Consider the following 23056-nt stretch of genomic DNA (forward strand, 5'->3'; position numbering starts at 1 on the left):
GTACTTTATTAATACAGGAATACAAGAAGTGAAAGTTTTGAATTCAAGTAGAACATATTCAACATGGTGCACTAGACACTAGGAAAACAGTTGAAGAGTGTTGTTAAAATACATACTTTCGTTAATGAAAAGCTAGGGGAAATACAGGAGTAAGAATAGGCAGGGTTCAAAAGTAATACTTGGAAAACTCTTAGGCTTGCATTTGGGGCTTTAATTTGACAATAAGAAAGGAACAGCCCAGAGCAACCCAAGGAGGACGAGCAAGTAGGCCACCAAACGTAACCCTGCTTTTACAGAAGAGCAACCACAGGGTCCATCCACAGTGGTTCTGGTGAGCTTGGAAGGAGGGAATGTACTCAGTAGATGGGATTTAGAATGCTTATATTTTCTAACTACTAATCCCTCAGCGTTAAGTTAAAACGATAGGTGTCTTTGCCAGTAATTTGAACATTTAGAGTAAATTATCAATGCCAAGTAAAATAGTACTTGGCAACACTTGTTAAATATGAGAATGAAAACCTGAAAAAATGAAAATTAAAACTTTCCCACAAATTTCAAGTCTAGAGATTTATATTGGTGTCTTAGAAACCTTAATGGGAACATGGCTCATTTGAGGACAGGTCTGCGGTCAGCAGTTACTTTGAAGACTGTTCATTTGGCAGTGCCAGAAGTAGTCTCAGCCTGTGTTACATCAGCTAACAATCCATTGCTCAAGGCAGCTCAAACAACCTAGCCAAAGTCAAGGTCTTCTCCATGCCAGGAGATCATGGCAGCAGTGTGGGGGTACTATATGTAGTTTCTATAGAACAGCAGTTCTCAACCCTTCACAGGCCTAACATTAGACATTTACATTACGATGTATAACAGTAGCAAAAAAAAAAATCAGTTATGAAGTAGCAATGAAAATTTTATGGATGGGAGTTCCCACAACATGAGGAACTATTTTAAAGGGTTGCGCCATTAGGAAGGTTGGGAAGCTGTAGAGAAGTGGATAATTGGGACCACTAATTCAATCTACCAGGGATACCAAGTAGGAAATAACCTGTGACATTTTGTAAAGTAAGGATTTATTAAACCGAACATAGTCATAAATCTTAGACTATATTCTTGATAAATTATGTTCCAATACTGAATCAAAAGATGCTGAGACAAAAGTAATAGATGAGTGCTGAACTGGGATAAGTGATTTGAATCCTTATTTGTGTGTAGCTCTGTGAAATTAAGAAAATAACAGAAACAAGCAGTTAGGGATAAATTAGACTTGGGATTTCAAGAAATAAACTACATAGGTGGTCCTTAAATAATTCAAATAGCTTTATCCTCACATATTAGTATTAAGATAATCATACATGGGACTGGAAAATGGCTCAGGTGATAAGGATGCTTGCTTCCAAGTCTGATGACCTGGGTTTGATCCTTGGGACTCGTGTAAGAACTGACTTCCTCAGGTATCCTCGAGTCTATTCACCCAGTGTAGCATATGCTTCTCTCAGAAAATAAAGACATTATTTTTTAAAGAAGATAATGGAAGAAGTTCCTAAAAGATAATTGAGAAACTATATTGCAACTGTGAGTCACAGGTATCTCCTTTTGACACAATAGAAATTACGTGATCGTCTCATGATGGGACACTATCCAAAAATAACAAAACGTCAAAGCCCAGTCTATGGAAATCTTAAGGCTTTAAAGTTTACAGGGAATCTGAATATGGAGGAACAAATTAAATTACAGTGTAAGGAAACTACCAAGTGAATCCAGAAAGTGTTGCAGGTTGTATAGGACGAGGGTATCATATGATCAGGACTTTCATAGCATGGAAAATTAAAAGTATAGATGACTTTACCTTTGTCCTCCGTGAATTGCCTTCGCAGTAGTCTTATAAAGGAAAAGAGGGCGATGGAGGGGAACTCCAAATCCATTGACCATAAAAGTTAGCTCTCATTTCTGACTGTGCTTCCTTCCCTTGGTTGACTTGTCCACCATTCTATCCATACTAACCCTGCATCTGTCTTTACCATGGACCTTGAAGTTAAGAAGGAAGAGTCACCAAGGTTTCCTGTCTTTTTCATGATAATTTTGCATTTACATTTCTTTCATGAAATGCATAGCTGTGCATTTCATTCTCTTTAATGCTGTTTAAATTAAATCATTTAATTTTACTGTGTATGGATATATAATTGCATGTGTGAATTCCTTAGGTTTTCCTTTGTATGATTATGTCTTCTTTAGAGATAGTTTCATGTTCTCTTTCTTATGTGCATAACTGTTTAAACAGAGAGAAGGGGATGACGAGGTGGAGGGATATGCAGCTGCATGTGTAGGGGTCTGTGGAATATTTCTCTCTTTCTACTAGTGTATAGATTCAGGACATCAACTCACATCACTTGCCAATCCATCTTACCTGTCTACATGAAGATGACTTCATTTTTTAAAATTTACTTTTTAGGAATTTCATATGAGTACTGTATTTACACTATTCCCTCTTCCCCTTTCTTTTTTCCATCTTGCCCCACAAATTTATAATCTCTTATTCTTTATTACAGTTTTATACATACATGTATATATAATATATAAATATATCTATATAAATTTATTATTTATTATTTAAATACTTATATATAAATATATTTATAAATAAAACCTGGATGAGTTCATTTAGTCTTGTCCTGTGTACATACTTTTTGGCCTCATTGCTTGGGACTGGATGCCTATCAGAGACTCATCCTTGGAGAAGACTGGGTCTCCTTCTCTCAGCAGCCATGTATTGCCTGAAGTTAATCTGTTTCTGTCAGTCATCTCCATTACAGCGTTAAGGAGAATGATGAAAGCAGCCACTCTAATCTTAGAGGGAAAGCATTCAGTCTTTATCATAAAAGCCTTTGTCAACTGAAGAAGTTCTAGTCTTAGATTTTATGTTGTTTTTACCCTGAAAGTGTTAGGAATTATCATGCTGTTTTTTTAAACTATCTATATATAATCATCTATAATATATAATATAGTATAATTAATAATATATTGTACATTACAATATAATTATTATATAACATACTAATACAGAATCATCTACTGGGATGATTATCCTGGCTTGTAGTCTACTAACATGGTAGATTATATTCTTTGATAATAGTATGTTAAGATATTACCTTGCATTCTTTAATGAAGACCAACTTTGAGATGTCTCAGTCTTTACATTTGATTTTCCAGCTAACTTGTCTTTTCTCTGTAGTTTTACTCTGTTCCACCCCTCTCCTCTTCCCTCTAAGCATCTCTTGGTTTTAGGCCTTGGGTGTTCTTTTACAGCAATCCTTATTTTGCTTCTTTTTAGCAGCAAAGAACATTTGTCCATTTCTCACCCCAAATTTGGAATCAGATTACTCCGCTCTGAGCCCTCCAGCAAAGAAGAGCCTATCGTGTTAGTGCTAAACCACAGCAACATGCTTCTTGGTCATCTCTGCTTCTAGCTCATGTGCTGTAATGCACAGTCATTTCATTCTTCATCTTAGGATATACACTCATGGTTTCCCTTTTGGAAAAAGAGAAAAATCAAAAGCATATGGATGAAACAAGCCAGAAGATTCTAATTATTCACATTTATGAACTGTAAAAATAGACAGTGATTTACTTTGAAATACATTCATCTTTTTTAAAAATGTAGGTAGGCTGGCAAAATGGCTTAGCAGGTAAAAGAGATTACTGTCAAGCCTGACAACTGTTCTGTTCCCAGAATCTATATGGTAGGGGTGTGTGTGTGTGTGTGTGTATGTGTGTGTGTGTGTGTGTGCATGCACTCACGCACGTGTGTGTATGTCTGTGCATGTGTATGCACACAGATATAAATGTCATAAAAGGAGGCAGAGACAGGTGGATCTATGAATTCAGGACCAGCTTGACCTTATCTTTAAAAACAAAAGAAATGGGGGAAAAGAGAGAAAGGAAGGAAGGAAAAAAGGAAGGAAGAAAAGAGAAAAGAAAAGAAGGAAAGAAAGAAAAAAATGTAGTGGGCATGGTGCTACTGTTCTATAACACCAGCCCATGGGTGGTAGAGGCAGGAAGATTAGGAGTTCAAGCACAGTCTTAGTTAAGTTGTGATTTTTTTTTTCAGTCCACCGTCAAACTGTCTCAGAAAAAGGAGGCAGGCAGGAAAGAAATAATACAGATTAAGAATGTGGATTACTTTTCAGGGATGTAGGGGATACAATGAAATAACTCCACTTAAGCTGTTCAGGGATAGGTATGAAGGTTTTCTACTACATGTGGGGGATTCTTTCTTAATTTGTCTCCAATGGATGCCTGAATTAGGCATAGTAAGAGAATAACAATAATAAAATCATTAGAATGGCATACTGCATTAGAAGTTATGTAGATATGGCCTCTTTCTTAGCACATCTTTTTATTTAAAGAAAGCCCTCCAACCCTCTCATTGTCAACATCACTTTGCATGTTAGGGCTGTTATGAAGAAAAAGAAACACTATTTGAGCACAAGCACTGTAAGAGCAAGTCAGGGTTCCATCCCTGAGGTCGCTACTGAAGAATCTGCAAGCAGACAGCACACACGAATAATCGACAAGCAATAATTCTTGATTATTCTTGATTATCATGGTAATTCATGATAGAGGAGCAGATTTCATCATACTCTTTAGACTGCTGTATAATTAAAATGTTAGAAATTGTTTATTTTTGGAATTTTCTATTTGCTGTTTTTAGATGATAGGTAACTGAAACTGCAAGAAGCAGAACCATGGGTGAGGGATAAATATCTGTTTTGCTGTTAATTCTGGAAAATTGATATAGGCACTTGGATTTTTATAAAGACAAAATATTTTACATTGCTTGTTTCTGAAAGTTGAAAGTAATTGTATGCAGTGAGGCACTTATTTTTCCAACTCTATGTAGTTATTCCTTATCTTGTCTAAAAGTATATTGGGATTTTTTTGAAAACATGAACTTAATTTTTTGTTCTGTAAAGTAAATTAGATACATATACTTATAAAAATTTAATTTGGACTATTGCAGCATGTGTGTTATAAATCTATAAATGAATATTCAAGAGTTTATAAAGACAGTATTCATCTAGTATTCTAGGACTTTGATGGAGACAGAATAATACAAAGGGCACAAAATGTACCAAACAGAAGAAATAACATGTTTATTAAGCTCAAGTCAATTTGAATATTTTCTTTTAAAGCATCATAAATGTTAGTGTTTTCTCAAAGAAGAATATGTAATTTTGAAAATTACAGAAGTATAATTATATGATCAGCAAGGATGGATCTCAGTGAAAAATCCAGATAATTGTATGCTGTATAAACCCATTCGCAAAGTCAAAACAGTTGAGATAGTCAAGTGTGGAAAAACAGAATGGTAGAATACTTTTCATCTGCACAGTGATATAGAAGCAATTTCTGAGTTGCTGTCTATATTCTGTTTATTAATCTACATGCTAACAGGGTACATTGACTTGGATCACATCTTTCAAGGTGTATATTTATTATGTATCTTTCTGTATTTTGCATTTCTGTAAAAGACTTACCAAAATGTGTTTAGCTGCAAAGGGGTATATGTAGCCATGTTGTATATAGAGAAAGACTTGACGCTTTCTACATGCTTGCTTGAGTGTATGTAAGCTCTTTAGGGCAGGTAAGAAACCGATCCATTTGATGTCTAGGGATGCTGCAACACAGGAAGCTAGAGAGAGAGACTTTTGAATCTGTCTAGATATGGCAGCACATGCTAGTGACTTGCCCCTGCTCTTATGTGTTAGAACACCTGCACATGGGGTGTGGCCACCAGTGATTTTGTGTTTAACATAAGAATCTCCACCTAACATAATTACTCTGTTTTAGAAAAGTTTTGCATGAATTAAATGAATAGAATTAACTCTATTGGCGGTTTCCGGAAATTTGAGGTTAGTACATATATCACTGTAAAATTTGCAAACGTAAACCGGGCGTGGTGGCGCACGCCTTTAATCCCAGCACTCGGGAGGCAGAGGCAGGCGGATTTCTGAGTTCGAGGCCAGCCTGGTCTACAAAGTGAGCTCCAGGACAGCCAGAGCTATAAAGAGAAACCCTGTCTCGAAAAACCAAAAAAAAAAAAAAAAAAATTTGCAAACGTGCTCCAGGGAGATCTCCCAATAGTGTGAGGACCCCATTAGGGCAAGGATCAGCTTGAGCTCTTAGGAAGGCGTGTGTGTGTGTGTGTGTGTGTGTGTGTGTGTTAATGTAGGTACAGAGATGTTTTTCTTGGCATTTAGCACCTGGTGTGTGAGGCTCTCACTGGAAGAAGCCTGTGAATAGCTCTGGTATGCTTACTGTAGCTCTGTCTCCAAACAGCTCTCAGTTTTAGCACAAAAATTGGCTCATGTAGGAATGACTGAATGAGTCCCTCTCTCTACCTACCCTCCTCCACTTCTAAAAAGAACAGTTATTAGCAAGATGGGCAGTAGTGTAATACAAACTTCAGCAGTGAGTGCTCCATGCTTACCTGTGAGATTGTGTCTTGGTAATAATATGCTTTCATTGCTATAGTTTTCACTTTTTAATTAAACATGTTTATTTAAGTAATTCAATTTGGCAAATAATCAGAATAAGTGAAAATGGCTTCTGATATACAGACTTTCCTCTCTTTATTTCTCTTCTTTGTCCTTAGCATTCTGTAGTTTTGTTCCCTTGCACATGTGTTTTGTTTGTTCCAGATCTTTTTCTGTCAAGGCTTCCCCTTGCCAAGAGCTTTTTAAAGTATAGTGCCTCTTTTACCTGATCATATAGTTTTAGTTTTTTGTTTTTTTAAAAAACTCTTTAACGGTATAAGCAATAGAACTTAATCCAGATGTATAAGCACTGCTCTCTGTCTATGCTGCTTCTGTTACTCAGGTTTCCCTGTTCTTTCCTATGACCCCCTTATAAATAATTGTTATTATTTTGTGGCTTATATTTCATTTGTTCTGTGTGGGGCTGGTGTATGTGTGATGTAGGGGTGCACACGTGCTTCCCATGCAGGTCAGGAGACTGCTTCACGGACTTTGTGGAGTTATTTCTCCCCCTTTGGCTCTTTGATCTTTTTGGTTTGTTTGTTTTTGATTCAAAGGATTGAATTCAGGCCATACTTCCTCATTAGGCTTATGAAGCAAGCACTTTACTAACAGAGCCACTTTGCTGTGCCTCTTTCCCTCCACCCCCCATTAAACTTTTCTTATTACATCTATCTATCTATCTATCTATCTATCTATCTATCTATCTATCTATCTATCTATCCATCCATCCATCCATCCATCCATCCATCCATCCATCCATCTATCTAATCTATCTATCTATCTATCTATCTATCTATCTATCTATCTATCTATCTATCTATCTATCTAATCTATCTATCTATCTATCTATCTATCTATCTATCTATCTATCTAATCTATCTATCTATCTAATCTATCTATCTATCTAATCTATCTATCTATCTATCTATCTATCTAATCTATCTATCTATCCATCTATCTATCTAATCTATCTATCTATCTATCTAATCTATCTATCTATCTATCTATCTATCTATCTATCTATCTAATCTATCTATCTATCTATCTATCCATCTATCTATCCATCTATCTATCTTATCTATCTATCTATCTATCTATCTATCTAATCTATCTATCTATCTATCTATTTGGGGGTGTGGGGTGTGTATATGTGTTGTTGCTGTTCTATCTATCTATTTGGGGGTGTGGGGTGTGTATATGTGTTGTTGCTGTTGTTTGCCAGGTACTAAACTTACAGTCATGGGTAAACTCTATACCACAGAGGTAAATCTACATCCTGTTTATTCTAGATATATATACATGATCAGAAAAAGTTTAGAACTTTCAAAATGACCTTGTGTGCCTTCCAGTTTAACAGCTCAGGAGTTGCCCATGGCCAAGCAGCACTCTCTGCAATTGACCATGGTGTTTTACTTTTTCCCTTTCTGTGTGTGTCTGTCATAGGTGGAAGAGCTGTTGATGGCTATGGAGAAGGTGAAGCAGGAACTGGAGTCCATGAAAGCTAAGCTGTCCTCCACCCAGCAGTCTCTGGCCGAGAAGGAGACGCACCTAACCAACCTCCGGGCAGAGAGGAGGAAACACTTAGAGGAAGTTCTGGAAATGAAGTAAGTCTCACACCTGTTCATTGGCTCCACTTAGCTGAGATGCGTGTGCTCTTTTGTCTTTGGGTATCATCCTAGCACATGTAGCTGAATTACAATGCCAACTTGTTTCTCCTACTTCCTAGAAAGAATTTTCTCAAGCATGGTACAAATCCTGCTCAAAGCAGATTATTTTCTTTTTATACCTCTTTTGTACTTAATTTTACAGTGTGCTAACATGTGTATCTTTGGATTACTCCTTGAAATGTTTAAATTCATCTGCAGAAGTCAGGTCTACTGGAGAAGAGTGTATTGCTTCTCATGTCTTCCTATCACCTCATGTCTTAGACACATTAGCAAAGTACTTACTCTAGGACCACATAAAGTAGTGTAGCACATAAAGGAACTCTGCGAAGCCTGATGACCTGAATTCTGTCCTCAGAACTCACGTGAGTGTAGAAGGAGAAGACCAGTGTCACAACGTTGCCCTTTACTTTTCACACATGCACTTTAGCACACAAAAATTTAAACCATGTACATTTTCAAATATACATAGCAGTAATATACAGTGAATTTCCATATACTTACTCATTGATTTGCTAATTAATATTTTGCCACACCAGACACTTAATTTTTACAAAATTGTTACTTTCAGACAAGCATTGCTATGTTCTTTTTCTTCTTGTTTCCTATCATGATTGTTCCTGAAATTAAAATCTGCTATTACATACAAATGGGTCTTTTGAGACCTTATGTTAAAAACAAGTATGGTCTCCATGTCTCTTGAAGTTCCAGTAGTAGTAGTACTGTTTCATTTACAGTTAACAACCATCACCCACATCTAAAATGCTTTCCTGCTCTGCCAAACCCAGTTTCTGGTGGGCTACCTTAGTCCCCAGTGTCATGTAAAGTCGTCTGTATTTGTGCTGTCTTCTCTGCTGTCTGAGAGATGTTCTTTGTTCTCTGTAACATGGGCTTCTTACCTCTGTCATCTTACTCGCTGGTCCATCCTCTCTAACATTCCTGTGCTTTCTCTAGTCATGCCCGGCCTGCCATCTTCTTTACTTCAACACACAGTCTTTCTAGCTAAAATAATCATATTTCCACCACCTAGTACTTTAAGCTATTAATGTTGCTTTGAACTGTGGATACATTGTGACTACCTGGATAAATGCAGTTGCTAAGGATCTCCGAGGTTCCGTAGGTTCTGTGGACGTAACACTGGATGAGTTTTGTTTTGAGCTCCTAAACACAGTTGATCCCTTTTCTTATCAGAGCTTTCCCACTCACTTCAGATGGTAACTTCCAGAAAAATAGAAGTTTGTTTGCTACTGGAATTTCCTTTTATTATTGATACTATATGAAACAATGTTTTTTTAAAATGCTGGAATTCAAAGGTAATTGTGTGTGTTTGATTTGTATTAACACAGTACCAAAGTTCATTATAAAAATTACTTGCCGCCCTATTCCAGGAAAATAAATACCATGATTAGCAAAACTTATTAATATGATCTTGACTCACGCATGATTAACCAGGTATAGAGTATAGAGTGTGTGCCAACAGAATAGAAATTTGAAAAAACTTGAACTAAAACACTAATCCCCCACTGTTTAGGGATGACTCATCTCTGTACTTTCTTAGTCACTCATACTGTATAACTGGCATCATATTTTTTTAAAAGGATTTAATTATGTTTTTATTCTATGAGTGTTTGCTTACACGTGCAGCACAAGTCTACCTCGAGCCTATGAAGGCCAGAGAGGGCATTTTGTAACTAGGGTTACATGTGGGTACTGAGAGTCAAACCTTGGTTGCCTCAGAGTGTGACCAGCACTCTCAGCCACTGAACCCCCACAGCCCTTGTGATGATTTAACTCAGGTATTTCACAAGCTTTGTCATACACATTCTACCGTCTTAAAAACTTTAAGTGTTTTCAGGCTTTAAGTTACTTTTAAATTTCCCCTCCTATCTGTCTTCATACTGTGTAAGTTGCTTGTCCATTACTCTCCTTCTAACATCTGGTTGTTATATGCCTAGCCACTGTCCAGATCGACTATAGGAAAAGTGGTGGTACCAGGCCTCTCTCCTCATGACCCTGTAGATCAGCTGGTATGTTCCTCCCAGTGGCCCAAAACATCAGTTAGTATTTCATCTGCAGCATAATGTGAAACACCTAAGCATTTTAAATGTGTTTTTCTTAAGTTTAGCACAACCATACTTTGATTTAGAAATCCTCTATTAAAAACTGCATTTAATCTAAGTTGAATTATATACAAAACACTATAAATGACATGCTAAGGATTCTGATTCTAGTCAATTTTGAGTTCATTTTCACTACCTAACCAAAGTATACTAGTCAGGGTTCTCTAGAGGGATAGAACTGTTAATAGTGTATTTACTAGAGAGGCTTGCAGGCTGTAGTCCTGCTCGTCCAACAGCGCTTATTTCATAGCAGAAAGTCCAAGAATTCTATAGCTGTTCAGTTTCCAAGGCCATATGCTTCAGCTCACTGCAGTATACATTGGAACCCTAAAGAATTAGGTTCTAATACCACTGAAGCATGCCTCAGCAAGAGGATCAAAGAGTTGCCAGTGAAAGAGTGCCCTCACTCTTGAGGGCAGCCAAAAGACAAATCTTCCTGTCTAGTGTCCTTTTATATAGGCTGCCACTAGAAGTTGTGACCCAGACTTACAGTGGGTCTTCCTGCTTACTGCCTCAAATGGTTTAAATGCTGGAGTGGAGAGTGTGGTGTCTTCCAACCTAAGAGGATCTGGACTTAAGGTGTGCTCAGCTGCTTGGGTTTTAGTGACTGTAGGTGTAGCAGGTTGGCCAAGATTACCTGTCACATAGTCAGTCTTCATTCTGTTTTGGACTCCTACTCTCCATATGCTGGGTCAGTTCTAATCATCCTGGCTGTGGTGTCTCTTGTTTGTAAGACTTTGCTCAGGATGTACTTTGTGATTATTAATGTGTATGAGGCTGATGATGTGTGTCTGGACTCAGTGACGCAGAACAGCATATCCCAGCAGTAAAAGAGCCCAGACCTCATGCACTCACCAGCTCTGTGGCTTCAGCACCTTATTCAGCCACTTCGCTCAGAAACATTCTCATTTTAGAAATGATGGTCTTTCATAAGAAATGATCAATGGATTGCTTACATAGAATTGAGAACAGCATCTTGTACAGTAAGCAATTAATAGTAAACTTTTTTTTTTTTTTTAGTTTTTCCTGGTGATGATTCATAGGAAAAACGAGATCCTTTAAGCCCATTGAAGTAAATTCTTAATAATTAAGCAAACAAAAAAGCTTTTCCATGTAACTAGAGAGCATGAAGTGTCAGAGAGATGCAGAGGATTGCCATGGGAAATGACATGCGGACCTAACCATGCTTGCATGTCGCTCTGCACCCAGAATGAGAAGTCATCTTTCACTAGAAGACAGCATGGCCCATTTACACATAAATTCTTCAGTAACGCACTACAGTTGTCCAGTTTTCTGGAACAATCCTGGCCTCATCAGACCAAGAAAGATGACTGATTAGTTCTTTTCCATCCCTAGCACGTAGAGTTAGAACTTTGGAGCATCTGTTACAGATAAGTGGCAGCCATGAGTCTGGGCGATGTAAACGGTGCTCTTGGGGGGCTGCCAGTGCTTCTCTAGGAACGTTTGAGCTGGTTAACCAAACTAAGGGGAAGGAACATTTTTTACTTGCAAATCCCACAGTGGTCTTCTTTCCCTTTTTATGCTGAAGGTTTTTTAAACTATGATTATTTTTATTACCCTTATGTTAGACTCTTTCCTTCAAGAAAGAAAAAAGATTGGAGGGAGACTGGACAAAATATAAAATAAGAAAGATAATGACTATAGTAATTTTAATTTTAAGTCAAGTTAAAATGAAGATTCAGACAAGCTGATTCAGTCTCTCCTCTGATTTTAGTTAGCAGTCCCTTCTCCTTAATAGTCAAAACAAAGCTTAGAAAACACTTTCATTCCTTTTAAACAAGGTTTTATTTTTATTTTTCTTGTAATATGAGTGAGTACGTGTCACATGTGGGCAGGTGCCTGAAGAAACCAGAGTTTCAGATTCTTTGGATCTGGAGTTAGAGGTGTTTATAAGCTCCCTCATAAGGGTGTTGGGAACCAAACTCAAATCCTCTCGAAGAACAGCAACTGCTAAACTCTCTCTCCAGCCCCTTCTCATTCTTGATAGATATGTTTATCAGGATATTAATTTAATAGTTCTAAGAATTGATTTGTTCAGGGAAGGGAACAACAACAACAAAAAAAAACTCTGTAGTTACTTGGGAATCCAGAGCCGTGCATCCTCTATCAGTCACCTGCCTCTGCCTCCCAAATGCTGGGATTAAAGGCATGTGCCACCACTGCCCAGTGGCACATACTTTTAATCCCAGCACTTGGGAGGCAGAGACAAGGGCATCTCTCTGAGTTCAAGGTCAGCCTGGTCTACATAGTGAGACACTGTCTCAAACAAAACACACTCCAATACAGTCACTTTTTTCTAAAGGTCTGGCACCTGGTGGGTTCACCACACTCCAGTGGAAGGCCACACATTCAAGAGTATAAGAGCAGTGCCAACTATACTTCATGATTTTGGGTGTTTGTGTGTGTGTGTTTAGCAAAAAAGGACAAAGTCAGGTTGATAGGTGAGGCAGGTGGATATGGCAGGAGGGATGAATATGATCTAAACACATTGTACAGAATTTTCAAATAGCTAAATTTTTAAAAAATTTCTTTTATTTTGTACAGTCCAGTCATTACCCTCCTCCCAGTCTGCCCTTGCACAGTTCCTCATCCCATTCCTCCTCCCCTCTGTCTCCAAGAGGATGGCCTCATACCCACACCCCACCCCTACCCGGTCTCCCTATTCCTTAGGGTCTCAAGTCTCTCAAGGCTTAGGCTCATCTTTTCCCACTGAGGCCAGACCAGGCAGTCCTCTGCTGTGTGTGTGTGTCGGGTGTCATATCAGCTAATATATGCTGCCTGGTTGGTGGATCAGTGTCTGAGAGATCTCAGGGGTCCAGGTGAGTTGAGACTGCTGGTCTTCCTATGGGGTCACCCTCCTCCTCAGCTTCTTCTAGCCTTTCCCTAATTCAACCACTGGGGTCCTCACTTCAGTCCATTGGTTGGGTGTAAGCATCTGCATCTGTCTCAGTCAGCTGCTTGTTGTTGGACCTCTTGGAGGACAGCCAAGCTAGGCTCCTGTCTGTAAGCACACCATAGCATCAGTAAGTATCAGGCCTTGGAGCCTTCACTTGAGATAGAGCCCAAGTTAGGCCAAAAACTGGACCATCTTTCCCTCAGTCTCTTTTCCATTTTTGTCCCTGCAGTGCTTTTAGACAGGAACAATTCTGGGTCAGAGTTTTTGACTGTGGGATGGCAACCTCATCCCTTCCCTCATGCCCTGCCTTTCTACTGGAGGTAGACTCTATGAGTCCTCTCTCTCCACTGTTGAGCATTTCATCTAAGGTCCCTCCCTTTGAGTCCTGATAGTCTCTCACCTCCCAGTCCCCTACCTCCCAACCTCCAAGGTTGCATATTTCCATTCATCCTGCTGGCCCTCAGGGCTTCTCTCCTATCCTGCTCTCCAGCCCCCATACCTGATCATGTTCTCTTCCCCCCATTTCCTTTCTCCCACCTAGGTCCCTCCTTCTTTCTTCCTCCATGATTGCTTTCTTCTCCCTCCCAAGTGGGATTGAAGCAACCTCACTTGGGCCCTTCTTGTTAACCTTCTTGAGTTCTGTGGATTGTATCCTGGGTATTCTGTAATTTTTTTTTTTTGGGGGGGGCTAATATCCACTTATTAGTGAGTATATACCATACACGTCCTTCTGGGTCTGAGTTCCCTCACTCAGGATGAAATTTTCTAGATCCATCCATTTGCCTGCAAAACTCATGATGTCCTCATTCTTAACAGCTGAATAATATTCCATTGTGTAATTGAACCACATTTTCTGAATCCATTCTTCCATTGTGGGACATCTGTGTTATTTCCAGCTTTTCACAGATAAGGCCTCTATGAACATAGCATGTGCCTCTGTGGTATGGTGGGGCATCTGTTGGGTATATGCTCAAGAGTGGTATAGCTGGGTCTTCAGATAGATCTATTTCCAGTTTTCTGAGGAACCTCCAGATTAATTTCTAGAGTGGTTGTGCCAGCTTGCAGTCCCATCAGCAATGGAGGAGTGTTCCTCTTTCTCCACATTCTCGCCAACATGTGCTGTCACCTGAGTTTTTGATCTTAGCCATCAAATAGCTAATTTTAAAATGGAAGATTGGAGAAAAAAACTGCATTAGATAAAGGACAGTTTCTCCAATAACTACTGTGGGGAAAAGTGGATATCCACAAGTAGGGGTTGAAACCAGACCCTTATCTGATTCTTCTTTTAAATAGGCTGTGACTATGAAACCTACAACAGATTTGAAAATACTAAAGACACTTGAGGATATTCCTAAAGACAAAGATTTCCTACATAAGACTCCAAAACTGTAGGAAGTGAAAGCAAGAATTGATCACTAGAATTACATCCAAAGGTTTTGCGCAGCAAGGCAGGTGTAGTGAAGAAGCCACTTGGAGAATCATACAGAGGATTCTAATATGTAGGGAATCCCGTTTATACAGTTATGTTAATGCTGAAAATAGTCTATAGCAGGCATGAAATGAAAGGGAAAGGCAGATATATGCCCACACATTTGCAGTAAATAAAGGGAAACCTAGAAAGCATTACAAAATAGTGTTACAAAGCATATTGTGTAGTAAGCTCAGTAGAAGTTGTATTCAGTGTCTGTATATGAAATCCTCAAAGGTTGTTTTTTTTTTTTTTTTTTTTTGGTTTTTCGAGACAGGGTTTCTCTGTGTAGCCCTGGCTGTCCTGGCACTCACTTTGTAGACCAGGCTGGCCTCGAACTCAGAAATCCGCCTGCCTCTGCCTCCCGAGGTTGTTTTTTAAGTATAAAACATTACTAAAAGTAATTAAAGAATATCTGATGAAATAGATGTATGTAGCCCATGGTGAATCAGTCAAACCTTCAGTCACCTGATTATAATCCAACTTACATTTTTTAATACCATCCTACTAAAAATCGCAGTGGTTTCTCTGTGGAATCTGAGAAACAATAGGAAATAGATAGTCATACAGAGGCCACAGCAGGCATAGAGTGTATTTGAGGAGAAACAGTAAGTTCATATTTACAAATGTCCTAGTCAGGGTTTCTACTCCTGCACAACCATCATGACCAAGAAGCAAGTTGGGGAGGAAAGGGCTTATTCAGCTTATACTTCCATGTTGCTTTTCATCACCAAAGGAAGTCAGGACTGGAACTCAAGCAGGTCAGGAAGCTGATGCAGAAGCCATGGAGGGATGTTCTTTACTGGCTTGCTTCCCCAGGCTTGCTAAACTTGCTTTCTTATAGAACCCAAGTCTACCAGCCCAGGGATGGCACCACCCACAATGGGTCCTCCCCCCTTGATCACTAATTGAGAAAATGCCTTACAGCTGGATCTCATGGAGGCATTTCCTCAACTGAAGCTCCTTTCTCTGTGGTAACTCCAGCCTGTGTCAAGTTGACACACAAAACCAACCAGTACAACAAACATGCAAGAAATCTTCTGGTTAGAAATACTGCTGTGTTTGAGAGCCAGGTGCTTAGTAGTTAGCAGCAACAACTAACACTCTTAACCTTTAAACGTAGCCTCCGTTTCCCAGGTAACAATGTAGGTAGGGGTCTGCAGAGAACCAGTGAGAATGATCTTGCTTCTCCAGATCTCTTGGGGTGTGTCTCTGATTTAGTACTGTCCTTGTTGTACCCTTCCTTCAGGACACATCGACTCTGCACCCTCCCTTGCCTGCCTGGCTTAGCCCTTTATGTCATCGCCGTTTGTTGCTAGGTTTACAGCTCACCTTTGTCTAATGCTGACCACTAGAATTCACACTTAAACTTGCTAGTGAGAGCAAGATAGTTTTCTTTAGAGAAAGTGATCCAGGCATGGGTGTTGTTTTGATAAAAGACAACACACTGGAAACCCTCCACCCTACTTCCCCTTCTTTCTCCTCTTTCTCTTCCCTGCCTCTGCTCCCTCCTTTCCTACACATTACTGGGTTGCACTGTGTAGCCCTGGGTAGCTTGGAACTCACAGAAACCCAAATGCCAGCACAGAAAGCATTCACTACCACCCTCAGCAAGAAACATACATATATATCATGGCTTCCTCTGCTACAGCAGGAACTATACTGAAGTCTCATTTAATTTGCATTTATTTTCGCTTTTCATCTTTGAAAGTATAGGTCACATTACTGAACTGAATAAAAGTACTACTCGGACAGGTTTGTAATACACAAGTTTAGAACAGTTTTTTCTAACAAGTTGTTTGTTAAAATAAGTTTCTCACTTTTCTTGAGGATCTAAATGTAATTATTTTATAAGTATTTTCGGGAACCTTCAGAAGTTCCATGTTGTAGTTTGTCCTCCAGAATTTTGTCCCTAGATACACTTCTGACTTTTAAATCTGCACTCCTCAAAATAACCTATTATGATATAACCAAGTTATCTCATATTTCCTCCCTTTACACTTTTTTTTTTTGGGTTTTTTAAAAACTGTTAGGTGTTTGGAATATTTTTTGTAATTTTGCCTTTTAAAGCCCTTCCACCTTCTTTACTCTGGAGGCTCACACCAAGTCTTATTACCTACCTTTAAAAATACTTTTATGTTCTGTATGTGTTTGCCTTCATTTATGCTGTGCACATCACATGTGTGCAGTACCCTGAGAGGCCAGAAGAGAGGATCAGATCTCCCTAGAATTAGAGTAAGCTAACAGGTTGGTTCTGGGAATGAAACCCAGGTCTTGAGCAAAAACGGCGAGTGCTCTTGACTGCTGAGCTGTCTCTCCATCTCCAGCCCACTGGTTCTGGATTCACTGCATGCCCCCAAAATTCTGAGAAGGGTTATGAGTAAGATGAACATGGGTAAACAAATTCAGATGCTATCTTCCCTGCACTTAAAGTGTTTACACACTTACCGGCACCCTGTCTTATGAAGAATAGCCTTGCTACACAGCAAAACACCCATTTTTTTAGCTGAATACAGACTATATAGCCACCATGAGTGAAGAATAGCATTCAGGAAATCATCCTGGAGGAGACAATACTAATTTAATAAAGTTGCCTATATATGTTTGTTTGTATTGGGTTTATGTATTTTAACAAAATTACTCATATGTTACAGTTGATATTCATAGTTTATAAAATATATACCGGGGGTATTTGGCATACGGAAAATTCCTTAGTTTAGTTTTCCTTATGGAAAGCCAGTCTCATTACAGCCCTAAAGTATTAGGTCTCCTGTGTGCCCATGTAGACTGGGCATCTCAGAATAGTTTTTCATTCACCTGTTAGCCATTGTGATAGTTTGTTGCTGCTGTATTTACTCTTGTAAGTTCCCTTGTATAGTAGAGCAAATCTCTCTTCAGTGTTCCTCGCCAGAGCCATCTGGAATCTTTACACTCTTTCATGATACTGAATAGTTCTTTGAAGGATTCCTTAGGAAATTTTAATAGGAATTTGCATCGATTTTACAGACTAATTTAGGGAAAATGTGGTCTTTTATAGCATGGAGTCTCATCCCCGACTGCGTCTGTTTGGTAAGCTCTCCTTTGTGACTATATTGAGTACTTTCCTTATTGCTCACAGCGAAGGGATGGTTCAGGAATGCCCTGGTGGCAGGGGCAGAAGCAGCTGGTCACATCGGGAAGCAGGAAGGGAAGGCTGCTGGTGTTGCGCTCACTTTCTCCTTTTTGTGCAGCCCGCCCACGTTTGGGATGGGCCCTCACACACCAGTTAACGTGATTTAGAATGTCATGGTTACACACCCAGAAATTCATTTCCTAGGGGAGTCTAGTTCTTGTCACATTGGTAGTATTAACTACACACGGTGACTTTAATTAACATCTTGTGCATTTTTCTCAGCATCACTCTTAAATATGTGCTGGGTTTATTCCTAAATAACCCCATTTGGTCCTAATATGACACAAGTTTTTTTCTTTTAAAGTTTCTAATTATGTTACTGCAGATACATAGAAAGGCTGCATTGAAAAACGTGCTGTGAGAAAATGAGTAGTAGCTCAGTTGGTTGAGAGCTTTGCTGTACTCATTGCAAGCCCTCTGCTGGTTCTGGGTTTTCCAGTATGAAGTCTCTTATTTCCTATTGAAACTTCCATTTCTGGATTTAATAGGGAATGAAATCCAGGGTAACTCTTCAGCTCACTATCATTCACTGAAGTATACATATGTATACATACATATACATACATACACACATACATACATATACATACATACATACACACATACACACCCCCAATCCCTTTGAAGTTCTTTTGTTGCTGTTGAGTCTCACCTTTTTTTCAGTAGATGGTCATTTCCCAATTGTGAGGGAAATGTTTCTGCACTACTTCCCATTCATTTCAGGGCATCTTCCTGCTTACTCTGTGATAACCCAGAATATCTATCTCTTCTGGGTTTTCCATAGTAGTTTCTGTTCATGAGACTGAATATCTCTTTTGTGTATTTGAATTTCCCATGATTTTCCACTCATCGTCTGCGTAGACCCCAGGACCAGCTTTAGAGTGCTCACATTTTTCTAACATTCTGTTTTTACAAATAAGACCAACATTTGTGACTTTCTTTAATATTCATCAGACTTAGATTCATCATTCCTTACCTGATGGTGTTTCTGTTTTGTGTAGTACTGTGTTCTTACCTTTCAGAACACATGGGAGGCTTTCTGTGTCACCTGAATTCACAGTGTCTTTCAGAAATGTTCCAAGCTAAAGTAAATTTATTTTCTTTGTATTTTTCCCACTCCATTTCCCCAGTAAAATTTTTGTGCCTATTATTTTATACATTTAGTTTTCTGTTTTGAAGAATTAAACATTCATTGAGTGAGTTTGGTTCCTGAATTATAGAGAGAGTATCTGTTGTAAAAATTTTGCCATGGCATATGGGATGGATAAATCGCAGCCCCTGTGAACATTAGTTTTATGTGGAAAAGCAGCAGAAAGACAACGATGAAAGATGGACTTTACATCCTCGTTATATTTCTGAAGTGTTATTTTGTGCTCTACGTTTCGACAAGGCTTACTTCTGCTTAAAACTTTTCCCTTTACTTAAACTTTATGTGTCTTGTGGAATAGTTTATTTATTCAGTATTCTTTAGAGAAAAAATCTCTTAGTGTTCTCAGCCTGCTCATAATGTCCAGCTCCCGTTGCTTTGGCTCAGAGTTCTAGTACACCTCATGATAAACACCTTCATATCTCATTATATCTTAAACTCCATAAGCTCTAGGAGCAGGCACATAGAGAGAGCATACTGTGCTTTTTAAATGAGCCATGGCAAGCCTGGGAGTGGAGCTCACTGCTGGGAAGTAGACCAGGTGGCATTAACGGGACCATTCCATGTGGTAATTGCTTAACACATTAATATTGAAGTAGAACTGGCAGCCCAAAGAAGCAATCCACTTGCAGCTTCTCATTTCCTGGGAGGGAGAACAGTCAGACAAGGGTGCATATTTGCATCTCACATGCCAGTATACAGGAAGTTGTGCCTTTTTATTTCCAGGTCTCCCTGTTTTAATTTATTAGCTTATTGATAAGATACTGTGCTTAAATGCTTTAATTTTTTCAATTCTGATACCATGAGATAAACTGAACTGTTGTCATAAAGAAGCCTTACTGTGATAAAATAATGTAATGTGGAGTTGACCTAGTCAGAAGATTTGTTGGCAAGGACAGATAGATATACATGCTACATCAAACCTATAGTAATTTAAAATATGTTAATTGTTCATTTCATGGTTATTATCATGGTTAGAATGTATCCAGGTAATTATATAATTGTAAGGTAGTGTGCAAATCTCATGCAAACAATAGAACTATCTCTACATGATTGTAGTTGGTGATTTTGCACTAAGATAATGTAAGCAGACGCCCCTTCCTAGCAGGCACCACACTTGGAAGTCCTGGAGACCCTTCTGACCTGCCCTTGCTCTGAGTGTTCTCTCTGTCGTGAGAAGATGGCTGCTTTTGCAGACCTCAGGTTTTATCAGCTTCTCTAGATTATCTTAAAAAGAAAGATAAAAATCAGTATTTTTTTTCTTGACAATAACTGTCATTGTTTTTGACTAATAAATAAAGGAATAATTAAATTTAAAAAGTACTTTTTAAAATAACTTGTTTGTGATTTTACTCTTGAGTTAAGATGTATTTTCTTTTTTCAGACTTCATCTCTTTTTGGTGCTGTGCAGAATACTAGTCTCTATACTTCATGTATTTTTCAGTATTGAGATATATCGACTGTGTGTGGAATTTGATGTGATGCGCTTCTCTGTGCCTGCGTTCTGCAGGACTGTTGATTTGGAAGGTGTTTATTTATTCTGGTTATTTTTTAGCCTCTAATCCCTCTTTGTTTTCTGTGCATCTCCATACCCTGCTAATGACTACATTGTCATTTTCTAAGCACAAGGAGGTTCCAGAGCTGTGCTTTATGTTTATTTTAAACTAATAACAGAACATCTTTATGGTAATCAGTCACTGTTTGGGGAAGATTCTGGCTCGTTAAAATTCTTTAAAATTAGAAGCAAGCATTTTTATAAATTGCTGTTCCAGTTAGATTTGTGCCCACTGCTGTCTTCTTCCTCCATCCCAACTTTTTTTTTCTTATTTTCTTTCTTTCTTTCTTTCTTTCTTTCTTTCTTTCTTTCTTTCTTTCTTTCTTTCTTTCTGATTTATTTATTTATTTATTTATTTATTTATTTATTATATGTAAGTACACTGTAGCTGTCTTCAGACACTCCAGAAGAGGGAGTCAGATCTCATTACGGATGGTTGTGAGCCACCATGTGGTTGCTGGGATTTGAACTCCGGACCTTCGGAAGAGCAGTTGGGTGCTCTTCAGCCCCCATCCTAACTTTTAAAACAGTGTTGTAAAAAGAGGTTTTTCAACCTACAAGATACTGTGTTTTTCATTGACTAGAATGGAATTAAAAATCTATGATGAGAAAAGCATGGTATCTCGCTGTATTCTATTGTAGATGTGATGCAGCGTGAACCCTGCCAACTCTGTTCACTCTAGTTCTCCCCTCAACACTAAAAGCAAGGCAGAGAATATCAGGAGATAAATCTCAAAGGTCACCGGGCAGTGGTGGCGCATGCCTTTAATCTCAGCACTTGGGAGGCAGAGTGATTTCTGAGTTCCAGGATAGCCAGGGCTATAAAGAGAAACCCTGTCTTGAAAAAACCAAACCAAAACAAACAAACAAACAAACAAACTCAAAGTCATTAGTGTGTAGGCCATTGTGCATGTGTCAGCTTTAAGTGCATTAAATATGCTAGTGTTGCTTTTAAGCAGAATCTAAGCCTGTGACAGGGATACCAAGTAGCTATAGAATTGTAAATTTTAGGTCGAAATTGTATTAATTCTTTAGCTGTAGGATTGTGTGGGGGAATTGTAGTAATTGTTTAGTAAGCAAATTTCCCTTGGATGTTACAATATTGCAGAAGAGAAAGACCCAGGATGGAAAAGCCTGTGTGTGTATGTGGGGAGGGTAATGACTAGTTACATTAAAGTGAGGAAATTTTATTAAAACTCAAGCTCTTTATAGTCTAGAAGTACAATAATAATACTTGGAATTTCTGAACTTTTAGTTGATAAGCTATGTCATATTGTTTTCCAAAGGAAAACCGTGTTTTCGTATTAGAACACAAGTTTCCAGAAACTCTTGGTTCTAGCATAGTCAGCAAAGTTCCCATGATTCCTTGGCCAAAATAAACACCAAACATTTCCTAACAGTACTTGGACTCTTATATTTAAATATGCCCTAACAGTTTTGTAATCATTTCGAAATACAGAGATGCATATTAATAATATACTGAAAGAAAATCCTTTCATTTTAAAAATTACTACTTAAATACTTATTGAGTGCTGCATAGCTTTTAAGCCTATGCATAATGTTGAACACTCATTTCTTGATCCACATTGACTTTTGTTCATTGTGGGACTGAACATTTAAAATTCTATTTCTACAATCAGAATGCCTGTACTCCTAAATCATTATATTGAAACCTTCACCCCTATAGTTGTAGTGATAGGAGTGGGTTTCTGCAAGGGTAATGCTGACGAAGTGCACGTGATTTGCTCCTTACAAAACCCAAAGACTCCGTGTGTCCTTTCTGACTTGTGAGAAAATCAGCGAGAAGGCAGTGTCTGTGAGCCAGTGGGCCAGGCTGCGATCTTATGCTTTCCTGCTTCCAGAACTGCAAACAGTTCATTTTTTGTTACTTTTGAGATTTCTGGAGCTTTTAGTTTGTTTGGGGCTATGATTCTAGAGATTAAATCTAGGGTCTCAGGAATTATGCCACATCCTCAGCCACCATACTTTATGTTGAATTTTTTAATATTTTTATTAGATATTTTCTTTATTTACATTTCCTAGTTTCCCCTCTGAGAATCCCCTATCCCTGTCCCTTTCTCCCTCCCTCCCCCACTCACCAACCCACCCACTCCCACTTCTCTTGGCATTCCTCTATTCTGGGGCATAGAACCTTCACAGGACCTAGGGCCTCTCCTCTCATTGATGACCGACTAGGCCATCTTCTGCTACATATACAGCTAGTGCGACAAGTTCCACAATGTGTTTTCATTGATTGGTAGTATAGCTCCAAGAAGCTCTGGGGGTACTGGTTAGTTCATATTGATGTTCCTTCTATGGAGCTTCAGACCTCTTCAGCTCCTTGGGTACTTTCTCTAGCTCCTTCATTGGGGACCTTGTGATCCGTCCAGTTGATGATTGTGTGCATCTACTTCTGTATTTGCCAGGCACTGGCAGAGACCCCCCAGGATACAGCTATATCAGGCTCCTCTCAGCAGGCT

The 23056-nt window shown here is 38.7% G+C and overlaps 1 protein-coding gene across 12 annotated transcripts in view; it reads left to right on the plus strand.

The window, feature by feature from the left end:
- Erc1 (ELKS/RAB6-interacting/CAST family member 1) overlaps window positions 1–23056 on the plus strand; it is a 277991-nt gene that overhangs the window by 143390 nt on the left and 111545 nt on the right. For all 12 annotated transcript variants that reach the window (XM_085840047.1, XM_085840052.1, XM_085840050.1 and 9 more), the window contains one exon: window positions 7977–8137. In XM_085840047.1, coding sequence (XP_085696173.1) covers window positions 7977–8137 — 161 coding nt within the window. The remainder of the gene's footprint in view (window positions 1–7976; window positions 8138–23056) is intronic.

This window comes from Mus caroli, unplaced genomic scaffold (assembly GCF_978045245.1).
Source record: "Mus caroli unplaced genomic scaffold, Mus_caroli_1 scaffold_7, whole genome shotgun sequence".
NCBI classification, from domain to species: domain Eukaryota; kingdom Metazoa; phylum Chordata; class Mammalia; order Rodentia; family Muridae; genus Mus; species Mus caroli.